This window comes from Desmodus rotundus, chromosome 5 (assembly GCF_022682495.2).
Source record: "Desmodus rotundus isolate HL8 chromosome 5, HLdesRot8A.1, whole genome shotgun sequence".
Taxonomy (NCBI): domain Eukaryota; kingdom Metazoa; phylum Chordata; class Mammalia; order Chiroptera; family Phyllostomidae; genus Desmodus; species Desmodus rotundus.
The window spans coordinates 160,435,593-160,457,848 of record NC_071391.1 but is presented as its reverse complement, the minus strand read 5'-3'; the positions used below and the strand labels follow the sequence as shown (position 1 = coordinate 160,457,848).

At 43.4% G+C, this 22,256-nt stretch overlaps 1 protein-coding gene across 1 annotated transcript in view; it reads right to left on the bottom strand.

Moving 5' to 3' along the window:
- NBAS (NBAS subunit of NRZ tethering complex) overlaps positions 1–22,256 on the bottom strand; it is a 267,973-nt gene that overhangs the window by 230,204 nt on the left and 15,513 nt on the right. Inside the window, exons 7-9 of the mRNA XM_024552475.3 lie at positions 21,709–21,842; positions 19,697–19,830; positions 18,189–18,287 (exon numbers count right to left, since the gene is read on the bottom strand). Coding sequence (XP_024408243.2) covers positions 18,189–18,287; positions 19,697–19,830; positions 21,709–21,842 — 367 coding nt within the window. The remainder of the gene's footprint in view (positions 1–18,188; positions 18,288–19,696; positions 19,831–21,708; positions 21,843–22,256) is intronic.

The following is a 22,256-nucleotide window of genomic DNA, read 5'->3' as shown; positions in this document are numbered from 1 at the left end:
AGGGGCCATGAGCCAAGGCAGCTGCGCAGCCTCTGGAAGTGGGAAGAGGCAAGAAAACAGATTCTCCCTGGAGCCTTCAGGAAGAAGAGCCTCGCCGACCGCTGGACTTTAGCTCAGTGGGACCCATTTTGAGCTTGTCACCCCCAGAACTGTAAGACACTATGCTTGCTTTGCCGCTGCATGGGTGCCGGTCCATCAGAGCGAGCACAGAAACCACTGCACACCGGGTGTCTTTCCCAGCCCGGAGCTCAGGCGCCGGTCCAGGCCCCACCTCCCCCAACTCTCTTCTCCTTTCACCACGTACTTCCTAACCTGTTTCTGAACAAAGCTAACAACAACAACAACAACAACAAAACAAACAAAAACCTCATCTCTGCCATATACTCTCAGGTGGAAAACTCAAGACGGCACAAAATCCCTCCAGGTGTAGTCATGGAGGTCAGCCCAGCTCAGAATCCCAACATTCACAAAGTACTGTCAATGCGCTTTATTCACAGAAACACAACTTGAGCCGTCACACAAAGCCCTTTTCCTGCCGCTTTTATATGCAGCTCTAACAAGTGTGTATCACAGCAAGTGGGAAGCAGTGAGTTTTGAGAAGATGGCCTGAAGCAACCCATGTGGGCTGTCTCTACCCCGGGCCCATCTCCGTGGTGAACAAATAGGCAGCCCCGTTCACCAGGGCAAAGGAGACTCGGTCCGAAGTCAAGCTAGCAGTACGAGTATTGCTTGACTAGAGCTTGCATTCTGCTCAAATGATTCTTTTACACCAAAATCATCCCCCACCGAAAAGGTATACTTGCCACAGATAAAATCGTATTATTCCTCTGGATCTAACTACCAATTTAAAGAAAATACAGTTGGCAAAAGAAAAACCCTTTAAACAATACTACAAAGATGTAATCTAAACAATGGGAAATCTAAAAATCTAGACAGAAAGAAACTACAGAATAAATGACCTGGTTTCTTCTGAACTCTCTCTCTCTCAGCAAAAGAGTATGAGAGGGAGAAAAATGGAGAGCAGACCAACGAATAAGAGAGAACACAGTCTGGATGGCTGACAGCGTCGACAGGTGATTATTAATTATCTTCTAATATGATAACGGTTTCATGTTTATGTTTTTTAGAGTCCTTATTTTTTACTGTTTTAAAGACTTTACTGATTCACTTTTTTAGAGAGAGGGAAAGGACGGAGAAAGACGAGAAGAGAAACATCAATGTGTGAGAGATACATACATGGCTGCCTCTTGCACACCCCCAACCAGGGCCCTGGCCGGCAACCCAGGCATGTGCCCTGACTGGGAATTGAACTGGCAACCTTTTGGTTCACAGGCTGGTGCTCAAACTACTGAGTCACACCAGCCAGGGGTAGAGTCCTTATTTTTTAGATGTACAACTGAAATATTTAACGAAAATAATATGCTTTCAAGGATAATCGAGGAGCAGGCAGGTAGAAGAATGCCTGGGGATACAGATAAAATGAGATTGGCCGTGAATTGATTATTAAATAGAATGACAGGCAGAAGAGAGCCATTATTCTACCCTATGAACGTGCTTCAAATTTTCCATAAATTTTTTTTCAAAAATCATTTCATCAGGAAAAACTTCTCTGAATAAATAGAAACAAAACAGCTAATTTTGAGTATCTACATTTCCAAATTTAATCAGTGTTTTTTCCAAACAGAAATGTTGTCATTCATAAAACATAACCCCGAAAAGGCAAGATAAAGCAGATCCTGATAACTAAAATAATTCTCATCTGATGAATGTACAACATATATACTTACATCAACAGTGCAATTCTTTTCTCAGTGGATTGAGCATTATTGTTTAATCTGCATACTATGTCACGAAGTGGACAGACGTCATATCTAGTTTTCAGTTGAAAAAACAGATATCTGAAGCTTCAAGTTGCCTGACTACTGAAGGAGATACAGAGCTGAGACTTCCGATCTATTACTTCCTAGTCCTGGTACAAGAAAACACTTCCTCTCTACAAAACTCTCACAAATACTGGAGCCATGCAGAGATCAAACTGGCTACAATATGACAAGATCCAAAAGAACAAAAGTGATTCAATATCTGCTTCCAAACAACCCCTCCTCCACTCAGGGCAGACGGGAGAGTAACTGGAAAAAGAGGCAGAAAGATGGGACCGATCATGCACTGTCCCCCCAAGATGGTAGGCAGCTTGGGGACGCTGATGCTCCAGCTACAAGGACGCACATGTGTTCACGTGCACATGTGGACTTAAGGGGGGGAACCGACAGACTTCATCAACATACGCACAGACTGGGTACCTGGCAGCTGCTGTGTGCCAGGCAACGTGCAAGGTGGGCACTGAGCGTACAGAGGTGAGTGAGGTGTGCTCTCCACATTCAGGAAGCTCACTCTCCAATGAAGAAGGGCAGGGCAGCTGGGAGCCCCGAACCGAGTGCTGGGAAAGACGACAGCCACACCTGCGCAGAACTCCGTCAACACCTACCAAAGAGTTGACCTATACGTGCCAACAGGCACCAACCCCAATTCAAGATGTGAATGCGGTCTGTTACTCTATTGTTTTACAGGACTGACCATGTTGACGAGCGCTCATCGACAAGTGGTTACAAAGAACAAAGCAAAGCAAGTTGGCATGATGCCTGGCCAGTAAATAAACCGTCTCCGTGAGGACCTCAGCACCAGAGCAGGCTCCCTGGGCCACACTAGCCAATCTGAAGAGGAGCCAGTTCCACTGGAAAAACCATGGAACTGAAAAGAAAACAGTGGGAAAGAGGGAAGTCTGAGGCCAAGCACAGAACACACAATAAATGTTTCCTGAGTGACTGAGCGAACTTACCGCTCCGACTTTCTTCTGAAGTAGCGCAGAGTGAACGGCGCTGAAGAGACCCCTCTCTCTGTCCCCTGCCTGTCCTCGTTCTTGCTAGGTTTCAGCAGCAAGATGTGAGACAAGGAGAAGGGAGGGGTCGTGGCAACAGAGGTGGGGGGGGAAGGGACGGGCGTCACAAACTGATAAAGAGGGCACTAGACAGTGCTGAGTCGAGAATTTAGGAAAGGAAAGAAAGTACCTGGACGAAAGTTTCAAAATATCTGCGGAAGACGTAACAGACATGAATAAAGAGAGACATGCCTATTCTCTGATGGACCAACACCGTAAAGATACCAATTATCCTTAAGTTAATCTAAAAATTGAATGCAATTTCAAATAAAATCCCAACAGAGCTCTTTATGGAGCTGAACAAACTGATGTAATGGACTAGACAAACAGAAAATTCACGTGGAAAGCAGAATTTAGGAAGAGCCACCTCAATTAATGCTGATGATCTTTCCTTTTATGAACTGTGCTCCTGCACCTTGACCCATGAATACTTTCCTACCCCAACATCACTAAGTTGTTCTCCTTTGAGCTCGACCACATGAAAATCGGAAACCTCTATCTATAAGGTGAAAGGACACACCACACGCCAGGGGAGGTTATTACAGCCCGTAAAACTAACAGAGTATTAGCACACAGGGTCGAGAAAGCCGCCCCACAGCCAGTCCACAATAAAACTGTGTATAAAGGACCCATGGGCAAAGACAACAGGGCAAGTCGTGGGGGGGGGGGAACAAGAGGACTGTGAGAGGTGGGGGGTGGGTAGGGCAGGTGAGGGTAATGGGAGGGAAATGGGGACAATTACTATAATTGAACAATATTTAAAAAAACCTGAAACATCCAGAAAAAATTAAGTGGACAACAGATAAGTAAGTTCACAAGAGAAGAAATCCAAAGAAACTGTTTTAAACTACAGGAGAGACTGGAGCAATCATTTTGGAGAAAGACATGACAATATCTAATAAATGTATCTAATACATACCCAGCAATCACACAGACTATTCCAAGGAAACTCTAGACAAATTCTTGCACAGGTATATTTATCTCTTGTAAAAGGGTATTTCGTGCACTGTTTATAATGCAGGAAAATGAGGAACACTTTAAGTGTTTGAAAGGTATGAGTAAATAAATTCAGTAGATTGTTCAGAGAACTGTATACAATGTAGTAAGAATACAAAATAGATGTTGCAAGGTCGTACACCAAAATCACGAGAGCGGCTGCCTCCAGAAAGGGGAAGTGAGACAAAGAAACGGAAAGAGGAAATTCGGTACTATCGTCTGTCTTTTATTTATATATCCGTGTGTCTGTACACCATACACACACATCTTTAGTAAAAAAGATAACCTTAATATTTGTAAATTATAGACAGTAGGTACTAAGATATTCATTATATCATCCCTTTACTTTCTCTCTTTTTTTTTTTCAACTTAAAGAGGAACATCAAGATACAGTCACAAATTAAGTGTATAAATTTTTTCCAATTAATGAAGTCCATGAGAAAAAATTCTGTGAATTGGTTTTTACTCTTAGGATCAACCCACAAGTCCAGTCAAATACTGAAAATAAAATTAGCACATAATTTGCTTTGTGACATTTTGAAATAGTTTATACGTTACTGGTTATATCTAAGCATTCTGTGAAATGAATACTACTGAAATGATTGTTAGACTGTTGCAGAAATTGCATTCACAGAAGACAAGACTACAGAAAATAATTTATATCATTAACGTTATTTTCTGCTGCAGTAAGTTCTTCCACCCAGAATAATTATATGCAGTATTGACCAGTATCTCCTCGAATATACAGGGTGTTTGGCTTTTAAGTGCTTCCTTTAAGAATCACATTTTGAAATAATTGTTTTAAAATTATTCTATAAGTATAAAGCAAAGCAGGATTTCCACGGTACAATTAAATTTTTTATGCCAAAGCACATGATGTGTGGGAGTTAAGCTTAACTTCTTAAAAATGGGGGTAGGGACGAGGGAGGGGGAGGAAGGGAGAGAGATGGGGGGGAGAGAGAGAGAGAAATTAACTTTCCCAATAATCTTTTACCTCAAAATTTTGTGGAAAATGGGAGAATCATGGGCCTGGGAATCAGCGTTACCAAGTCCGTCCCTGCGTCCACCAGGACTGACCAAATGCAAACCGAGTGCCGAGCAAGGAGGACTGCGCTAAGCAGCCAAAGAACCTCTGGGACAAATCACGCACAAGTCTTCCTGCAATCAGTCTGCAGTGCCACACTCAGCTCTCTCAGTTCATCGCCAGCAGCCACGGTGTAGCGGTCAGGGGCACGGGTCCTGTCCTCCCTTGCTTCCCCCTGACCGCCTCGGACGTGCTTCCTACACGGGAATGAAAATGAGCACCGTCCAGCCCAGGGGAAAGGACAGGTCCGCACAGACCGTGGCTGCTCAGGACCTCTTCAACAACCTTTGGGGTGGGTACGAAACAGCCCAAAGGACAGATGGCTGCGTGGAGGAAGAGGCCAAGGAAGGCTCTTCTGGGCAGTGGCAGAGAACAGTCTGTTGGTTAAACAATTCCCCAGACAGAAAAGGGACCAGGCAGAGCTTTCCAAGCCAAGAGAACTCGATGCACAAGAGCACAAAGACCAGTTTGTCCACGGTGTGTTCAGGGCAAGACAAGAAACGCAGTGAGTGCTTCCAGTCTGTACCAGGCAAGGAGGCCGAGCAGGACAGGAAGCTCAAAGCGGTTAGTAACACTGCAAAATGGTCCAATTTGCTCCCTTCCTGCATGCTTACTGCCACTGTCTACCCTCCATACTGTAACAGTCACTTAAATCGTGCCTCCATCACTACCCGCTGAGCCACCTGGGCACAGCAACTGCCTCTACCCTTTACAGCACTCGCCAGAGCTGTTTCACTCAAGAAACACCCATCTGCATACTCTGTGCAGAGAACTGCAGGGGCACAAAGATAAATAAGACACAGCCCTTGTCCTTGGCTTAACCTCTCCAGGCTCCTGTTCTCCCACCTGGGAAAGGAAGGAACTGAGCCAAGTGATGGATGGACCTCTTTTCCAGCCTGACATTCTAAGATTCTGAAATTCAAAGCAGGAACACAGGTATCAGACAACAAAAGTAAACTGTGACAGATGGAGCACACATACCCAGGGAGGGTACAGGCAGACACCAGAGCAGAACAGGGAGTAACGGGGAGTAGGAGGGGGGACAGAAAGTGGGCCCCTGAGCATCACACCCATGTACTACGGATGAAGTGGGAGAGCTAAAACGTGACACCACAAGTTATTTCCAAGAATTATAAATGGTTTACTAAGAAGCCTCCTCCATCTAATAATTGGAAGACTCTGCCATCTAGTGGCTTAAAACTCTTGAAGCCAAGGAAGGAAGTTTGTAACAATAAAAAGCGGGAGAGACACTTCGATACATTCTGTGCAATGACCAATGGGCTGGTGGCATACGACCAGCAAGGAAGGAAAAAAGGAAAGAAAGAAAAAAAACTACATGTCCCAAAATTACAAAGTACTTAAGACCATACCTGGCAAAGTAAGGGCTCAAATCTATAGCCCACTAACCATGAAGCTGGAAGCCATTCCACCCTTGGGATCATTTTTGAAATGTTCCCAATTTTAATTCATTTCAGTGTATCTTAAACATTCTTCACTATAAAAATCTTTCTAGTTCCCATATTTAAAATTCTGCATGCCCATTTTTTATTAGATAAAGAGTTTATAAGAAGAAAACATACATAATCATGACTCCATCGATGGTTCTCAAAAATAAGTTTGCATCAGAATCACGCCGGGTGGTAAGAGCAGAGAGCACAGGGTCCCCCCCCTGCTCCTGCAGAGGTCAGCCTCACAGGGAGAGGGCGGCTCCAGGAACCTGTCCTGCCAGCAGCTTCCCCCAGTGACATAGATGCTGCTGTGCAGGCGCCGTGCCTTGAGAACACAGAGCTTCACGCAATGCCGGAGTTAATAACCTGAGCTCTGAAGGCGCAGTTCACGGTAAGTCAAAATAGGAGGCAAAATATGAAGCATCACGCCACTTAGTGAGCACGTGCTTAAGGACAATAAAAGACAGCTGGCTAGATTGAATGGTTAGTTGTTAAGACAAAACCAGAGAACTTTTCTTGGATGGAGAAAGCACTATCAGAGACTGCTTAGTTCAGTAATAAAATTTCACTTTTCTGGCAACTTGATAATTGGGCATTTAATTACTTAAAATTGAGTTGTACCTGGTTATAAGTTCCTTAAAATGTAATTTGAAATTTAGATTCAAGAGGTATAGGAAAATCTATATAGTTCAATACTCCTCACTTTATGCCCTCCAAGCAGAATTGGACCCATATTCAGACAGATGGCTGGATGGTAGAGAACAGAGGTCAGCAAACACTTTCTGTGCGGGACCAGATAAATACCTGAAGCTATGGAGGCCATATGGCGTCTTTCACAACTACTTATTTCTGTCATCATGCAAAGGAGCACAGGCAATTTTTTTTTTTAAGTGTGGCTATGTTCTAATAAAATTTCATTTCTGGGCATGGAAATTTGAATTTCCTGAAATTTTCATGGGTCATAAAATAGTCTTTTTCCCCCACAATTGAAAAACAAAGTAAACTCTATTCTCAGCTCACACCGCACACAAACTGGCCAGATTCGGCCCGCAGGGCACGGCGTGCCAACCCCGGGACAGAGAAAAGCTTCCCGAGCCCGGGCCGGAGAAAACATTTACCCCCCTGCAGCCACGCCATCTGAGAAACCTCTCTTAACCCCTTGGGGCTCTCGTTTCTCCAGCTACAGAAGAGCTGTTACGACACTGTCTTACAGAATTGTGAAGACTGGGATTCAGAGTATCTGATAACCAGTAAAAACTATATAAAGTTAATGTTCTTAATGATAACCTTGACTTCAAAGTCAAGTCAATTCAGTGTCAGTGCAGAGAGCACCGAAAGCGTACCAGGAGCTGCACTTGCAGGACCCACAGTCAACCCTCGGTGCTCAAGCATCTTGGTCCTCGAAAAATTCGGTTCCTGACCAAGTTGTTCACGGAAGAAATGTCTCGGTTGTCTAACAAAACTTCAGGTCTCAATTCTCTGCCTGACAACCCTTTCCTGCTGATATCTGAGTGGTCAGTCACGTGTCTCTCAGGTGACAGAAAAGGGAGATTCCGGGTTTTGAACAAATCACCGGTTTCGAACAGATCACTTCTCAAACAGTTTCCAGAACAAATTAAGTTTGAGGACCGAGGCTCCACTACTGTACAAGGTCACCAAACTTTCCCCGTCCCAAAGCAATTTACAGTCGTGCGGGTCAATGAGACTACAATTTCACCTAAGAAAGGACTGAAAAAACCTGTTTCTGACCTTTTATTCACACAGCTGTGCCACCTGAGCTCTTTAATTTTCGTTCTGCTGAAGTCAGGCTTTCACTCACTCACTCGACAAAAATGTATTTGAGAACCCTATTTGCCAGGCCCTATTCCAAGCGCCGAAAACAGAGCTACAAATGACACAGATAAAATTCCTGCCCGCAACAGAGTTTCTGTTCTGTCGCATCACTATTGCTTCTTCCCTGGTTTACATGTTTTGACAAAGGCAAGTAAGTGTTAACGACTGAACCACAATTTCCTGGCAGATATTCCACGTAAGCACTGTGACAAGCCCTGATGACACAGTGACAGGACACGGTGCCTGTCCTCAGCCAGGCCACAGCCTCGAAGATTCCTGCCTATTGAATTGAGTCAATGGATTCTTTCTTGCCAACATAAAGAAGGATTCTAAAGGGTCGGCCCCAACCAAACATTATATAACAGACGGATGAGAAGAAAAAGGACATTCTAGGCAGAGAAAAAACAAATAGAAGCACAAAGCCCTTGAGAAATACACGAGTTCACATGTGTCGGCAGTTACCTGGAGCAGGAGTCAGCAGACCACAGCCTCTGTCCCCGACCCAGCCCGCCACCTATTTTCGTAAACAAGCTTTATTGGAACAAGTCACAAGCATTCATTCATATATTGTCTGTGGCCACTTCCACACTGCGATGGAAGAGTAAGTAATCACAACAGAGACCACCTGGCCCTTTACAGAAAAGTGTGCTGATCGTTGGCCTGGAGCAAAGAAACACGAACAGGTGTGACAGGAGACGAGAGGAGTTAAAAGACCAAACTGCAAAAGGCCTTTAATACTAAACGAAGGAGCTGTAGCTCTATCCCCAAGGCAAAGGAAATCAGAGACGAATTTTCAAGCTTCAGACTTGCATTTTAAGACCACTACTCCTTGCTGGAAACACAACAGAAAACGAATCGGAGAAGGACCAGATGGGAAGCAGGGAACACAGCTGATAATAAATTGGGTAAGAAGTAATGAGTGTCTGACTGTAAGGGTGGCAGCAGAAATGGAGAGGAGACATATTAGAAATATATTAAAGAAGAAAAATCAACAAATCTTAAAGATTCACAAAAATGAGTTGAGAGGTATCTGCAGTGAATCTCAGGTCTGGCCTGGAGGAAAGGACGTAAACTGAGACTTGGGAACACAGAAGAACGTGCAGGAATGGAGGTGAATGTGATGAACACAGTAAGGAAATAACGAGCGTAAGGTACTTGTGAGCAGCTGCCCAGGGGAAGGTGTTCGGTGGGCAGTGCGTGGACAGCCCTGTGGCCCATGTGTGACTTAAAGAGCACAGACTTGGGAGACACCACACATGCAGTTAAGCGGTTACGTGAGTTTGGTTCAAGTTGCCTATAAACAAATACATCGGGTGGATAAGAGAAAAAGTGGCCAAAGGATTCCCCTGAAAACCTCCTAGAATAGAATTAATAATCAGGTTCGGTAAGGTTGTAGGATACAAGACCAATATACATATAAGTCAACTGCATTCCTATATACTAGCAATAAACTGGGGGGGGGGACATTGAGTATATACACCCCCCCCATACACACGGCTCGGCTCTGCTACCCCCCACCCGTGTGACATACTGGTCAGCCCCTGACGGGCTCAGGCCTGGCTCCACAGCCCTGCTCAGCCCTGCTCAGCCCTGCTCAGCCCTGCTCAGCCCAGGATTCTAAGCAGCCATGACCAGTGGGAGGGAGGCGAGGCGTTGGGTTAAAGTTATTCCTATGCCTCACTGGAGCAGCTTCAAAGGAAAGGACATCCCCCATTCATTTTATTCAATCTCCCAGAGCTTCAGCACAAGCATTCTCAAGGGAGGAGTAGGGAGGATAAGAATTCCCTGCAGAGGCTTTTATCAGAACAGGATGCTAGGATCCCACCCCTGGACCACCTACCTGATCAGCCTTTGAGAGTAGAGCCTAGGTATGCATTTTTTTTTTAATTCTAAGTAGGTGGTTCTGTCATCCACAACTTGTTAAGAACATTAGGTTAGTAAATAGAATGTAAAAAAACAAAAAACAAATGCCAATGAATAAATTAGTCTAGATTTCTTAGATCATCCCCTTGCCCCTGTTTGCCTCCCTCAACCCAACAGCTGATGCCAATGGTCAGCATCTGAAGCCTCAATTCCCTCCCAGCCCTCAGGAGGCATTAAGTGACCCCACTGCAAAAGCACAGCATCCATCTGTCTGGTCTATCCATCTATCCATTACCTTGCGTCCTGCTTTCAGAACAGCCCAGGTTCTGAAACCAGACTCTCAGCTTCTATCCCAGACTTGTTCTCCCAGGGAAATGTATTGTCTTCAAACCCTCGCCCCCTCTCTATGAAACACTGCAAACTGCTGCCTGCCAGGTATCGCTGATGCTGGGTCTTTCCCTCACGCCTGCTGCTGAACTCCCCACTACAGTGAGCCGCTTCTAAATGCCAGCAGTCTACATGAGACCGCCTTGGTATTGGAGCAGCTTGCTAAAACACCATCTGCTGTCCCTGCCCAGAACCGTGCTGGCAAAGTGTGGTCCAAAAGAATGACCTGCCTTGAGGCTTCACAGCTAAGAAGTACGACAGCACAGCCAAGAGCAGAGTTCAGCTCTCCTGATCCTAACCCAGTACCTGTTCTAGTACATCAAAAATATGCTTTTTAAAACACTCTGAATGTCTATAAAACATAGTGAAGCATCATTCCTTCATTCCTATAAAATAGCTAAAGATTCAATAGCCTTCTTTCCCCTCTCTGCTCCCAAGAGGGACCCACACAGCTAGCAACCACTCCAAGTATAAGAAGAAAGTCAATCTGGCCTAAGTCCTATCAGGTTTAACTGCCACTAGAACACTCGGAAAGAAAGAAGGGGGTAGACAGATGGACTGGTCAATTGATTGACTGAGTGACCAACTGAACAGATTCAAAAGTGTATAAAACGATCTTCAAAGGCCCATTTAATTGCAACGGTAACACAATGAGAATTAGCCCATCCCATCAAAGAATCTCCAAACACCGGAACAATGGATGGGTGAAAGCCAATTTCCAAAAAATTTAATGTCTTTCAATGCTAGGCCAGAAAAGGTCAAATTAATAAAGTACTGTCTTCTACTTTTTAAAAAAAACAGTCAGCTGATGGATGCTAAAACTCAAGATCCTCTGAGTTGTATGTCTACCCATCCTTAGCGTATTCTGGATGAAAACAGATCACAGGATGTGGCCAAGACTTACTTCCCTGCCTCCGCAGAAACAAATGCCTATGAGACCCAATCCCCACCGCCCTCCCCCTCCACCCCCGCCAAAATATAGTCTGTGAAGCTCAGAAGTCCCTCAATTCACATCTAAGGGCTTTCACCTCTACCAAGACAATGTGGCTTTCTCTACAGAAGACAACAGCACCACTTCACTCTCCTCAAAAAACCCAGCCTGCACGCTGGAGGAAGGAGAAACTGAAAGGCAAAATGAAAAACTCCTTAACATAAGGTCAACCCGATTACTGACATTCATACTTCTCAGTACCAGGCTGCACGTTAACGTCTCAAATGCCAACTGCCCCCCTGCGTGTCCAGTGGCCGAATGCACACTCTCAGTGCAGTGGCAGATAATCAGCAACGACGATGGCCACGGTCCTCACTTCTTTTCTAGAAGCAACCCTGCATAAGATTATCAATCTCATCTAGTTAGGGTTTAGGAAAAATTTACTATGCAATTTACACATATCTGCTCCTCCAGCTGTCAATACAGTGAGTGCATCTTTCCACATATCAATGCCGTGCTTCTCCCAGAACACACTACACCTCAGGAACCGGAAAGAAAGACAGGGAATTTTATGGCAATGTAACAGCTATGAAAGTCCACTGAGTACCTTCCAAAAGCATCTCACAGGTCCAGATGGAACCTCAGAGAGGGACAACAAAATCTGCCCACGTCCTTGGCAAACCTTTCAGGTAGGGGACTCTCCACACTATCTTTTCCACAAGATCCAACTGAAACATTTGTGGGAGCTACCTAGTTTCCCTAGGTAACGGCACTGTACTAAGGAGGGCCTGTGACCCCTCTGAGTACCCCACTGCACCCCTTGCCAGTCTACCTGAAGACTGTTTTCCTCCACCTGGGGCCAGTGAGGTTGGCATCGTGTCACTCGAGGGCTCTACCACTCACCAAACACTCTGATCCCCCAACTGAGTGAGCTATTTATTTGAAACACTCCCTTTAACCCATGAGTACAAAGGACTTCCAATTTCAGATGCTTGAGGTTTTGTTCAGGGGAGTCAGAAACCCTCATGAGGTGAGCAAACCAGTGTCCGTAAAGCAGAGCCCTTCAACTCTCCAGCATGGCCGCACTTAAAGGGCTTCCCGGTCCCCACTAAAGGGCACCTTCCGATAGACCATGCCCTGTCCCACCCTCTGGTCCGTTCCCAGGACGGGGCCCTGCAGCATGCTCGCCCGGAGGAAGCTGTCACACCCAACTGCTCTCAGCCAGGGCACTGAGTAACCTGGCTGTCCTCACTGTAAGGCAACCTGAAGCGGTAGTGTATCACTCCACAACCTGGATTTGACCTGAGACACAGCTGACTGAGAGAGGAAACTCTTCCACCACCCAAACGCGCGGACTCTCCCTTTGCACAACCGTGGCGTAACATGATCAGTCAGCCCAGCTCTTCCCCACTGACTGCAGGACACATGGGTGCCTCTCTCACCCCAAACCTGAGCACCCTTCTTAACGAAGATGCAAGTGTTCAAATGAAGCCTGTTTAAAGCGTCTTCTTTTCTTTCTTATCCATGCCTGTGTTTATCACAGTTCTCTGAGGTATGATTTGCCTTCCAAAGAACTCTGAGGCCTGCGAGATCTTTAGGGGTAAGGAATATTCTAAACCTGACTGTAGTAATGATTTTACTAAATGCAGATTTACACATCTACTAAAAATCACTGAATTATACACTTAAAAACTCCTCCCTGCTCAGAGTCGCCAAGGATTCTGAGCATGGGTCACTTCTCAAACGGGCCCAAGAAGACCTGTCTTCTATCTCTTGTCCTTGTTGAGATGTAAATTAGGGTCTAGAAGATGTTACCTTCAAACACTAATTATCTCTACATAGTGACCAACGAACTGTTGAGATTCAAAGTTGAGTAAGTCAGCTTTTGCTGGTAGACATTTACAATGAAATGAGGATCAAAACCTTTTTTAAAAGCTGTATACTGTTGAAAGCAATGTCATTTAAAAATGTGTACATGGACAAAGTCTTGTATTTGAACTTAGCTCACAGTAAGTGAGTGCCCTTATCTGTGACTGTGTAACTGCTAAGTCTTGTAACTCAGAAGCAGGCATCACACCTGAATCTCCACCACCAGGCACAGCGCCCCCCCGGACTAAAAGTATAATGCTGCTCTCTAAGAACACAGAGAAGGTAAGGCATTCCGCTCAGCTGGACCCAAAGCAAGTGGAAGCCAACATGCTACAGAACAAAGAGAACACTGAGAACCCAAAAGGGAAAGCAGGAAACAGGTGAGGGGTTGGGAGTGGGGAGGTGGGGGGAGCAGGGCCAGAACATGAGATAGTCTGGGGAGGATAAAACACCTTCACTAGGCTGTGACTTAGTATATGTAAAAAAAGAAGATAGTGAGCAACGGCAAACCCACAGAGCTTATCCCAAAGCTTCTCAATTAATTTGTTTTATATTACTCATTCTACCACCTCAATTTCTCTTCAGCAGGGCTTGCAGCATTAGGCAAAACAATGAAGTTCATAAAACCTTGAGTTTTGTATATTGCCAATTCATCCCACCTCCACTCCGGCTGATTTATTCCCCGTTTATTAAATCCTTGTGGATGATAAATATTGCAGGCCTGTATTACTAGAGTAACCAAAAATAAATAAAAATGTGATGAATATTTCAGCTTCTTTCATTAAAAATACACACATAATAAACAATAAAAACCACCTAGCAATATGTTTGTCGTGCCCAACAGGGCACTCACACACACTCCTCACCCTGTACCTGTCTTCACTCGGAAACCCGCGTGCAGCCGTCCGTCTGCCCGCTGCCGCCACCCAGAACTGCGTGACAGCAGCACCACGGAGGTGCCCTCCTTCCATGGGCTGATAATACACGGAGCTTTCCGAAATTTGTATTTAAATATCACCCTTCCAAAAAATACCCACCACCTGCTTAGATCCTGGGCCCAGAAAGCGAAAGGCGTAAGAGTAATAAATGCAATCTGACTTCTGGCAAACTGGTCTCATGTAGTAACTTTCACGTATGATCACTTCAAAACTGCTGAAATACTGCTAGGAACAGAAGACACCAAATACTGACCTTTCTAATTTATCAAAACAACATAGTCAGTGTGAAATACACTAAGCAAACCAAATAAACAAGAAAAAATAGCAAAGAATTAAGGTATAAAATGCTTCTTTTAAAAGGGACAAAAACAAAACAAAAGAGAGAAAAGCAAGGGATGGACAAGAATATGGAATAGAAGAGAAGAAAGAGGAAAGAGAAAAGTCAAAGGACAGAAACCATTTTTTCCTCCATTTGGGAAGTCAGGATTACTTAGCCAAGGAGCCCACCGAGGGAGAGGGAGCAATGCATGGGGCTGTTAGACTAGACGAACACTACAAAGGTATACACACCACATGTACTCCGCCTTCAGGTATCTGACATTCTAATGTGAGATGTAGGAACTATTCAATCAGAATAAAAACAAATAAATAAAATGTAATCTATACATACACAGTGCCCAAAATGTGGCAAAACCCAGAACAGCAATTCTACGTAAGAAAATGAACAGGCCCCTGTCACCCATGGCCTGAACTATGAGTTGCTCAGCCTCCAGTCTCCCCCACTGAATGCACATTCCTTGAAGCAATGCCTGATCCTTTTCACTCCCGAACCTGCAGCCAGGCACTGCTCCCGAACACCCGGCCTGCAGCCGTCTTTCTACTCCCCATCTCCCATCTCCCCCATCACCTGTCCTCCTCCCACACACACCCTGCAGTGTCAGGTAGGCGACACCTCCTGCAACTTCACAAAAATACCTGCGGCTGCCTTCCTCTCGTCCCTGTTCACGGTCACTTTGTCTGGAATGCCCATCATTCCCAGATCACACCCGTGCTCCAAAGCAAGTGCAAGTGCCACCGGCACACTTCCCTGATCCTACAGAGGAGTGTCTCCTCTCTGGGGGCCCCGCCTCACCGCACACACACCAGCACCCTGTTAAGGCCCTCGCGTCTTCCTAGCTTGCACTCCTACACCACACACACGCGCACACACAACTGACTAATCAAGGCAGGGGCACACAAATCAAAAGGAAGAAATTAACAGCATTATATTTCTTCACGACTATCACTTCCTAAACACCTGCTGTGTATTTAATCCCGAGGAAGACTAGTGGCTCACAGAACACTCACTTCAGTTCCCTTTTCTCCTGTATTAAGGGAGATTCTTAAAATAACTAGAAATGAGAAATACAACAATTGAAAAAAACCACAATGACAACTTTTAAAAAAGAGATAAGGCATGGAAGAATTAGTAAATAGAAAATATATCAGAAGAAATTAACTAGAACACCAACTTTTTATAGGATCATATATATCATTAATTCATTGTATTTATAATAGACCTCAAAAGTTCTTCAAACTTTCTTCATTAACTATACACATTTATATTAAAAATAAAATAAACTTTTGGTCCTCTTTTTTAACAAAACCAAAGGTGAAAAAAGAGAATGAGAAAATTAAAGGCAATCCAGGAGACTCAACATCTACATAACAGACACGCCAGAGAAAACAGGAAGAAACAATGGAAGAAGTATTTTAATGAACTTGCCCAAAAGCAAGTATCCAAGTTGAAGCGCTAACACTGTGGATATGAAAATAACCACTCCAAGATGTAACATGGTCAAATTTCAGAATACTGGGGTCAAAACATAACACCTTACCTTCCAGAGAGAAGGGGGACCAAAAAAAAGTAGAGAAAAAAGAAAAGTGGGTTTTAAACTAGAGAGGCATTAGCATTCCCAAGAGCAACACTAGAAGCTAGACGGCAATGGAGCAATGCCTTCGACATTCCGAAGGAAATCATTTCCAGCCTACAATTCTATCCACCCAAATTATCAATTAAGCATGAAAATAGAACAGAGCCATTTTCAGCCATGCAAGGCCTCAACAAATGTATTTCCCAGGTCCTCTTCCTCAGGAAGAGGTTCACCAAAACAGTGATATAAACCACGAAAGAAAAAAGTGTGGGGTCCGGCAAACAGGTGACTTAAAAAGGAGAAAAGTAAAAGCAAATCTTAGGACGATGGTGAAGTTTCCAGTAGGCGGCTGCTTCAAATCCAAACTGAAGCAGGTCAGAAAGTTCTGAGAGAGACCTCTTTAGCTAAAACTTACAAAACACTTAGTGTATATGATACACTAAACAGAGGTTTATACTATGGGGTGACCAAACACCCAATAAAATCACGTTAAAAAGCCTTTTATGGAAGAGGAAACGCGGACAGCCAGGAACGTGAGAAGCTGTTCACCCTCATGGGTTGATGGGGTCCATCATCAGTAACCAGGAAAATGCAAGTTAAAACCACAATAAGATGTTTTTTTACACCTACAGATCAGTAAACATTTAAAAATATGACATCAACAAGAGTGCTGATAAAAATATGAAGCAACAGAAACTGTCATACCCTGCTGATGAAATAGTAAACTGGAAGAACCATCTGGAAAACTCTTGCATTTCCTTACAAAGTTTCAGATGTACTTATCCAAAAGTCAACAATTCCACTCCTAGTTATACTCTCAACAAATACTCTTGCATATATGTGTCAAGAAATGCATGATAAATTTTGCCACAGTACTATTGTTATAACAACATAAAAAACTGGAAACAAACCAAATTTTCATCTATAGGAGAAGGACTAATATGCTGCAATATATTCCTAAAATGAAATAAACTAATCATAGTTTAAAATGCATGAACTAGAGAAATATGCCTCAAAAAGCAAATCTCAAAGCAAAATATGTACGTCTTCTCTGTAATTCCATTTATATCAAGTCAAATAGCAAAACTAAATATGAATAACTGGTAAAACTATAAAGAAAGCAACAGAATAATAAACACAAAATCCAAGACAGAGGTCATCTCCAGGGGGACGGGAGGATGGGACAGGGAAGAGCACAAAGGGGACTTCAGTGTGGGGGTGAGGGTGGGGATGGGGGTGTGTTCTTTTGTAGTATAAAAATTTCATAAGAATGAAATTCTCAACAAAATACAGGAAAGACCGATGATTAAATAGCCAATCAAAAAGTCTTCTGAGAGTCAGAAAGGACTTGCGAACAAACACAGAATAAGTCTCAAAATGCAGAACTCAACGAGGTTTATCCAACTCACAATCTGATATTCTTCCCATTTAGAGAACTAGAAAGGTTAACTCAGCTAACTTATTAAAATATGCATAAATTTTATTCTCAAATAACGAAATGAAAGGGAAACAATCATTAAAAGTAGACAATGCCCAAAGTTTCAGTGCCTCTCAGCGGACATGGCAGGTAAACACAGAGCGAAGTGGCGTGTGTGAAGACCGGGATGGGGATAGAGGGGGCAGCAGTGCACAGTCCACACAGCCCTGCTTGCCAGGAGGAAAGGCGGAGCCAGTGCTGTGGGCGGGGCCATCTACGCAAGGGCACTCTGCCTGCCGCTGTTGCAGAGTTCTGTCAACAGTGATGGGCATGAGGTGTTCAGGTTCCTCAAAGAATACTCCCAGTGCCCCACTGGCTCAGAGCCCAGCCAGCCACACGGACAGACAGGAATGTGACTACAGCAATACTACAGCTTTTTAAGGTAACTGTGCACGAGAAGAAAAAGTAAAGATGCCAAAATCAGAATCAGAATCGACAATGCCTTCTGGCTGAAACTGCACAGTGACTGCTATACCCACCAAGATCTGTCCCACAGGAGAACAGTGTCGCTTACCGGTGACCAGGGTGGTAAACAGCCGTGTTGACCCCATGGGGATAATGACCGCTGAAGCTGAAAGAGTGACTCTCCTGGTAGCTCTGGTTGGTTCCCACGCTGAGTTAAGGAGGTAAAAAAGAAACACGTACCATTACATCACGGTGAGAGGCACGGGACACCCGCTGTAATTAAATTAAAAGGAAATACCAAATACTGCCGAGGATGTAAAGCAACCACAACTGTGATACATTATAGTGGGAATGTGAATGATGTAAAAACTTTAGAAAAAGGTCTGGTCACTTATAAAAATAAACTACATCTACCCTGTAACTCAGCAACTTCACTCAAAGACATTGAACCAACAGAAATGAAAATGTATATCCATAAAGACCTGTACAAGACTGGTCATCGCAGTTTCATTTGCAATGGCCCTAAACTGGAAACTCAGAAGTCCATCAGTAGAAGAATGCATAGACAAATCACAAACGTTATATAGTGAGTATTTGTGACTCCCCCACCATGAACTGAATGTTTTTATCCTACCCAGAATTCAGAGGTTAAATCTCTAATCCTTATGCACTGGTATTTGCAGGTAATTTGGGCACAAGGATAGAGCCCTCCTGAATGGGTTTTGTGCCCTAATCAGAAGAGGCCAGAGAGCTACAAGAGAAGTCACTGGTCTGCAAGCCACAAGAATGTTCTCGCCAGAACCAAACATGCTAGCACCCTGAACTCAGACTTCAGCCTCCGCAACTGTGAGAAATGAGCTTCCGTTGCTGATAAGCCACACAGGTCAGGGTGCTTTGTTAGAGCAGCCCGAGCTAAGACACATGACACATTCACAGGATGAAATACTAATCAGCAAGAAAAGGAATACGCTGCTGATACACCTCAAAATATGAGGGATCTCAGAAGATGCTGAATGAAGACTTACAAGTCTGAGTCCATTAATGGGAATGAATAGAACAGGCAAAATTAATCTATGATAGAAAAAGTACAAACAGTATTTGCTCTGGGAATGAGCGTGGACAGAGATTTGCTGGAAAGGGGCGTGAGGGAACTTGCTAGCATGACGGTAACATTCTGCATCTTGGTAACAGTGTGAACTAAGCAAGTGCATGCATGTGTCATAACTCACTGGCTGGTACATGCAGCGTCTGTGCATTTCACTGTATGCACATTCTGTCTCGAAAGAAAACTATAAGCAAGTACTGAACTTTAATTAATGATAGGCGTATTAAAGTATTTAAGTACTGACTCTGAAATCCACTAAAAAATAAGATTGATTAATGGCCAGATGGGGGAAGACACAAATGTGACAGAGCAAGTTTAGTAAAAATGCTAACAGAACTTAAGTTGAGGTATATGACTTTTCGCTACACAGTTCTTTCAATCTTCCTATTAGATTTGCAATTTTTCATAATAAAATGCTGAAAAAAAAACAAGAAAGAAAACTGACACTAAGTCAGAGAAATAAACATTATTTTGTCAAGTACATCTTCCCAAATAAAAGTATTTATTTTTACCTTACAAGGTAACTTCTAAGTTCTCCTCGGTAATTGATGACTAAGAGTTCTGCAGACCACTGCGCACTTGCTTTATATTCTAAAAATATCAGCCCAGCAATGGCACAGCTCAAATCACCTGCCAAGCTAGACACCTGCAGAAGAGGGGGAAATGAAGTTACTAAGAAGATACACAGACATTAACGAATGTATATGTGAAAGAAACCCGAGACCCTGGCCTTACCAGGGGCACTCTATATAAGACAGCCCCAGGACTGATCTGTATACTGAAGAATCAGGCAAATTGGAGAGCCTGGAAGTAGACACCCAAGTCTAGACCAGCCTCCCAACTGCAGGCTGGAACCACAGCTGCCTCTTTCAATGAGTTATGCACGCCTAGATACATGAGTTAATGTTCACTGGACTTCGATTCCAAAAAATAAATAAATAAATAAATAAATATATATGGTAATGCCCCCATTCAGCCTCAAAGAATTCTACGATATAGAATTCAGATATAAGCCTTCAAATGTTGATGTCTACTTCCAGCAGTAACCAAAGTTAAAAGAAAAAAATAATTTAAAAAGAAGTCTCCAACTACCTTCCATTTGCCTCATTAGCAACTGTAAAGGAAAGGACATTTAAAAACACTAACTCTGTACCACCCTTCTTCCAACAGCTAAGTACCAAGGGTATAACTGTTAAGGATATGAAGGCATGTGCACCTTGGGAAGCATACAAAAGGGAGTTCTCATGACCTTGATCTATGCAATCAAATACTGTAACCACAGATGGCTACTGAACACTTGGTACAGAGCTAATCCAAATTAAGACATGCTATAAATATAAAAATATACACCAAATTCCAAAGAAATCTGCACCAAAGAAAATATTTCATTAACAATTTTCATATTGATTAAATGCTGAAATGATATTTAGAATTTATTGGATTAAATAAAATATATTAAATAAGTTTCACCTGTTTCCTATAACGCTTCTTACTGCTACTAGAAAACTCAGAATTACATGTAATCATATACATAGTTCACATTACATTTCCATCAGACGGTGCTAGTCTAGAAAACAGTAATCCAAACATCTTAGTCTGGTTCCCACGACTTCTGTAATATGAGCCCAAGGCACTTTTTCAAGTTCTTCACTCATTATTTCTGAACAAAAATCATTCTCCAGATCATTGGTTCTCATCCCAAGCTTCTCATTAGAATCAGCTCAACAACTTGCAAACAATATTAGTGCCCAAAGCCCACTTAGATCAAGTAACTGAGAAGTTCTGTGGGTGGAGGCTGAGCAATCAGGTAATTTCCTTTTTCTTTTCTTTATGAAGCTCAGGTACTTCTAAGATGCAGCCAGAGTTAGAACCACTGCTCTACCTGGCCCTGCATCTTGTTCACTTGAGGCAGAAGGATGCAAAGTGTAAAGCACTGGATTGTTAAAGGAGACACTTGTTAACTCGATTGACATGGAGAAAGTCCCTCCCAATTTCAGTTTTCTAAACTGTAAAATGAGGATAATATCTGCCCAATCTACTCAAAGGACTGTTGTGAATATTAAGTAAGAATGTAGCAGCAAATCAAAGTCATTAATAAAGTATGAAGCACTATACAAATATACAAGTTATTGCTACCACGAATTTTTTTCTCCACTCTCCCTTTCAATTTCTACCCCTTTTAGGGTAACAAGTTCTAACTCTTTTCAAGGCCGTTCCTGTTGTGACAGCCCAGTGACTTTCCTTCCCTCACTGGAAGTTTGTAACAGCTTTCAGTACCTCTTTTTAGCATCTACTTACTACCATGTTTTAATAAGGGTGGACTGCATCTGGATACTGCATCACAAAACACAAGGAATACATCATTCCATGCACAGATATCTAACTAGATTCTAAGCATCTTAACTTCACAGTTTATTATTCAGATTTGTATTTCTATTTCCCCTCTCTTCACATTCATTCACTCAAGTCCCTACACACGAAAAGCACTCGGAAAGCACGCTACTGGTGTAAGGCATGTGCGTACTGGGGTAATAACGAAGAGCTCGCTCCCCATGAGATCAAACACCCGGACGGTCCCCGAGCTTCCCGCGTAGGCCAGCAGGGTGCAGTCATAACTCCACGCTACACGTCTCCACTGGGGTTTCGGGTCTTTGGGAACTAGAATGAAAAGAAAAGAGTGCTTTTAACAATCCATTATAAACATGGCTAACACAGTTACTGCCACTAAAGTCATCATCCCCTAAGGACCTTTGTGCTTCCGTTCAATAGAAAGGAGCGGTTTCCAGGAACCCCACTTCCTCAGCACTCAAAGAGGGGGAACTTAAACCGTAGGGAGCTCTGCCCACGTACTTGAGAAGCACAGCCCGCTGACACCAGCCATCTGATGAATGCTGAGCATGCCCTAGTTTGGTAAAGGTTCAGGTATAATATACCTCAGATATTTGTGGAGTTAAAAGAACAAAAGCACAGAGAGAGAATGAGCAGGAAATAATTCCAATCCAATGAGTGCAGTTCCTCTAAAAGCAAAAAATAAAAACTTCAACTGAGGGCTTTTAAATATATCTAATATAG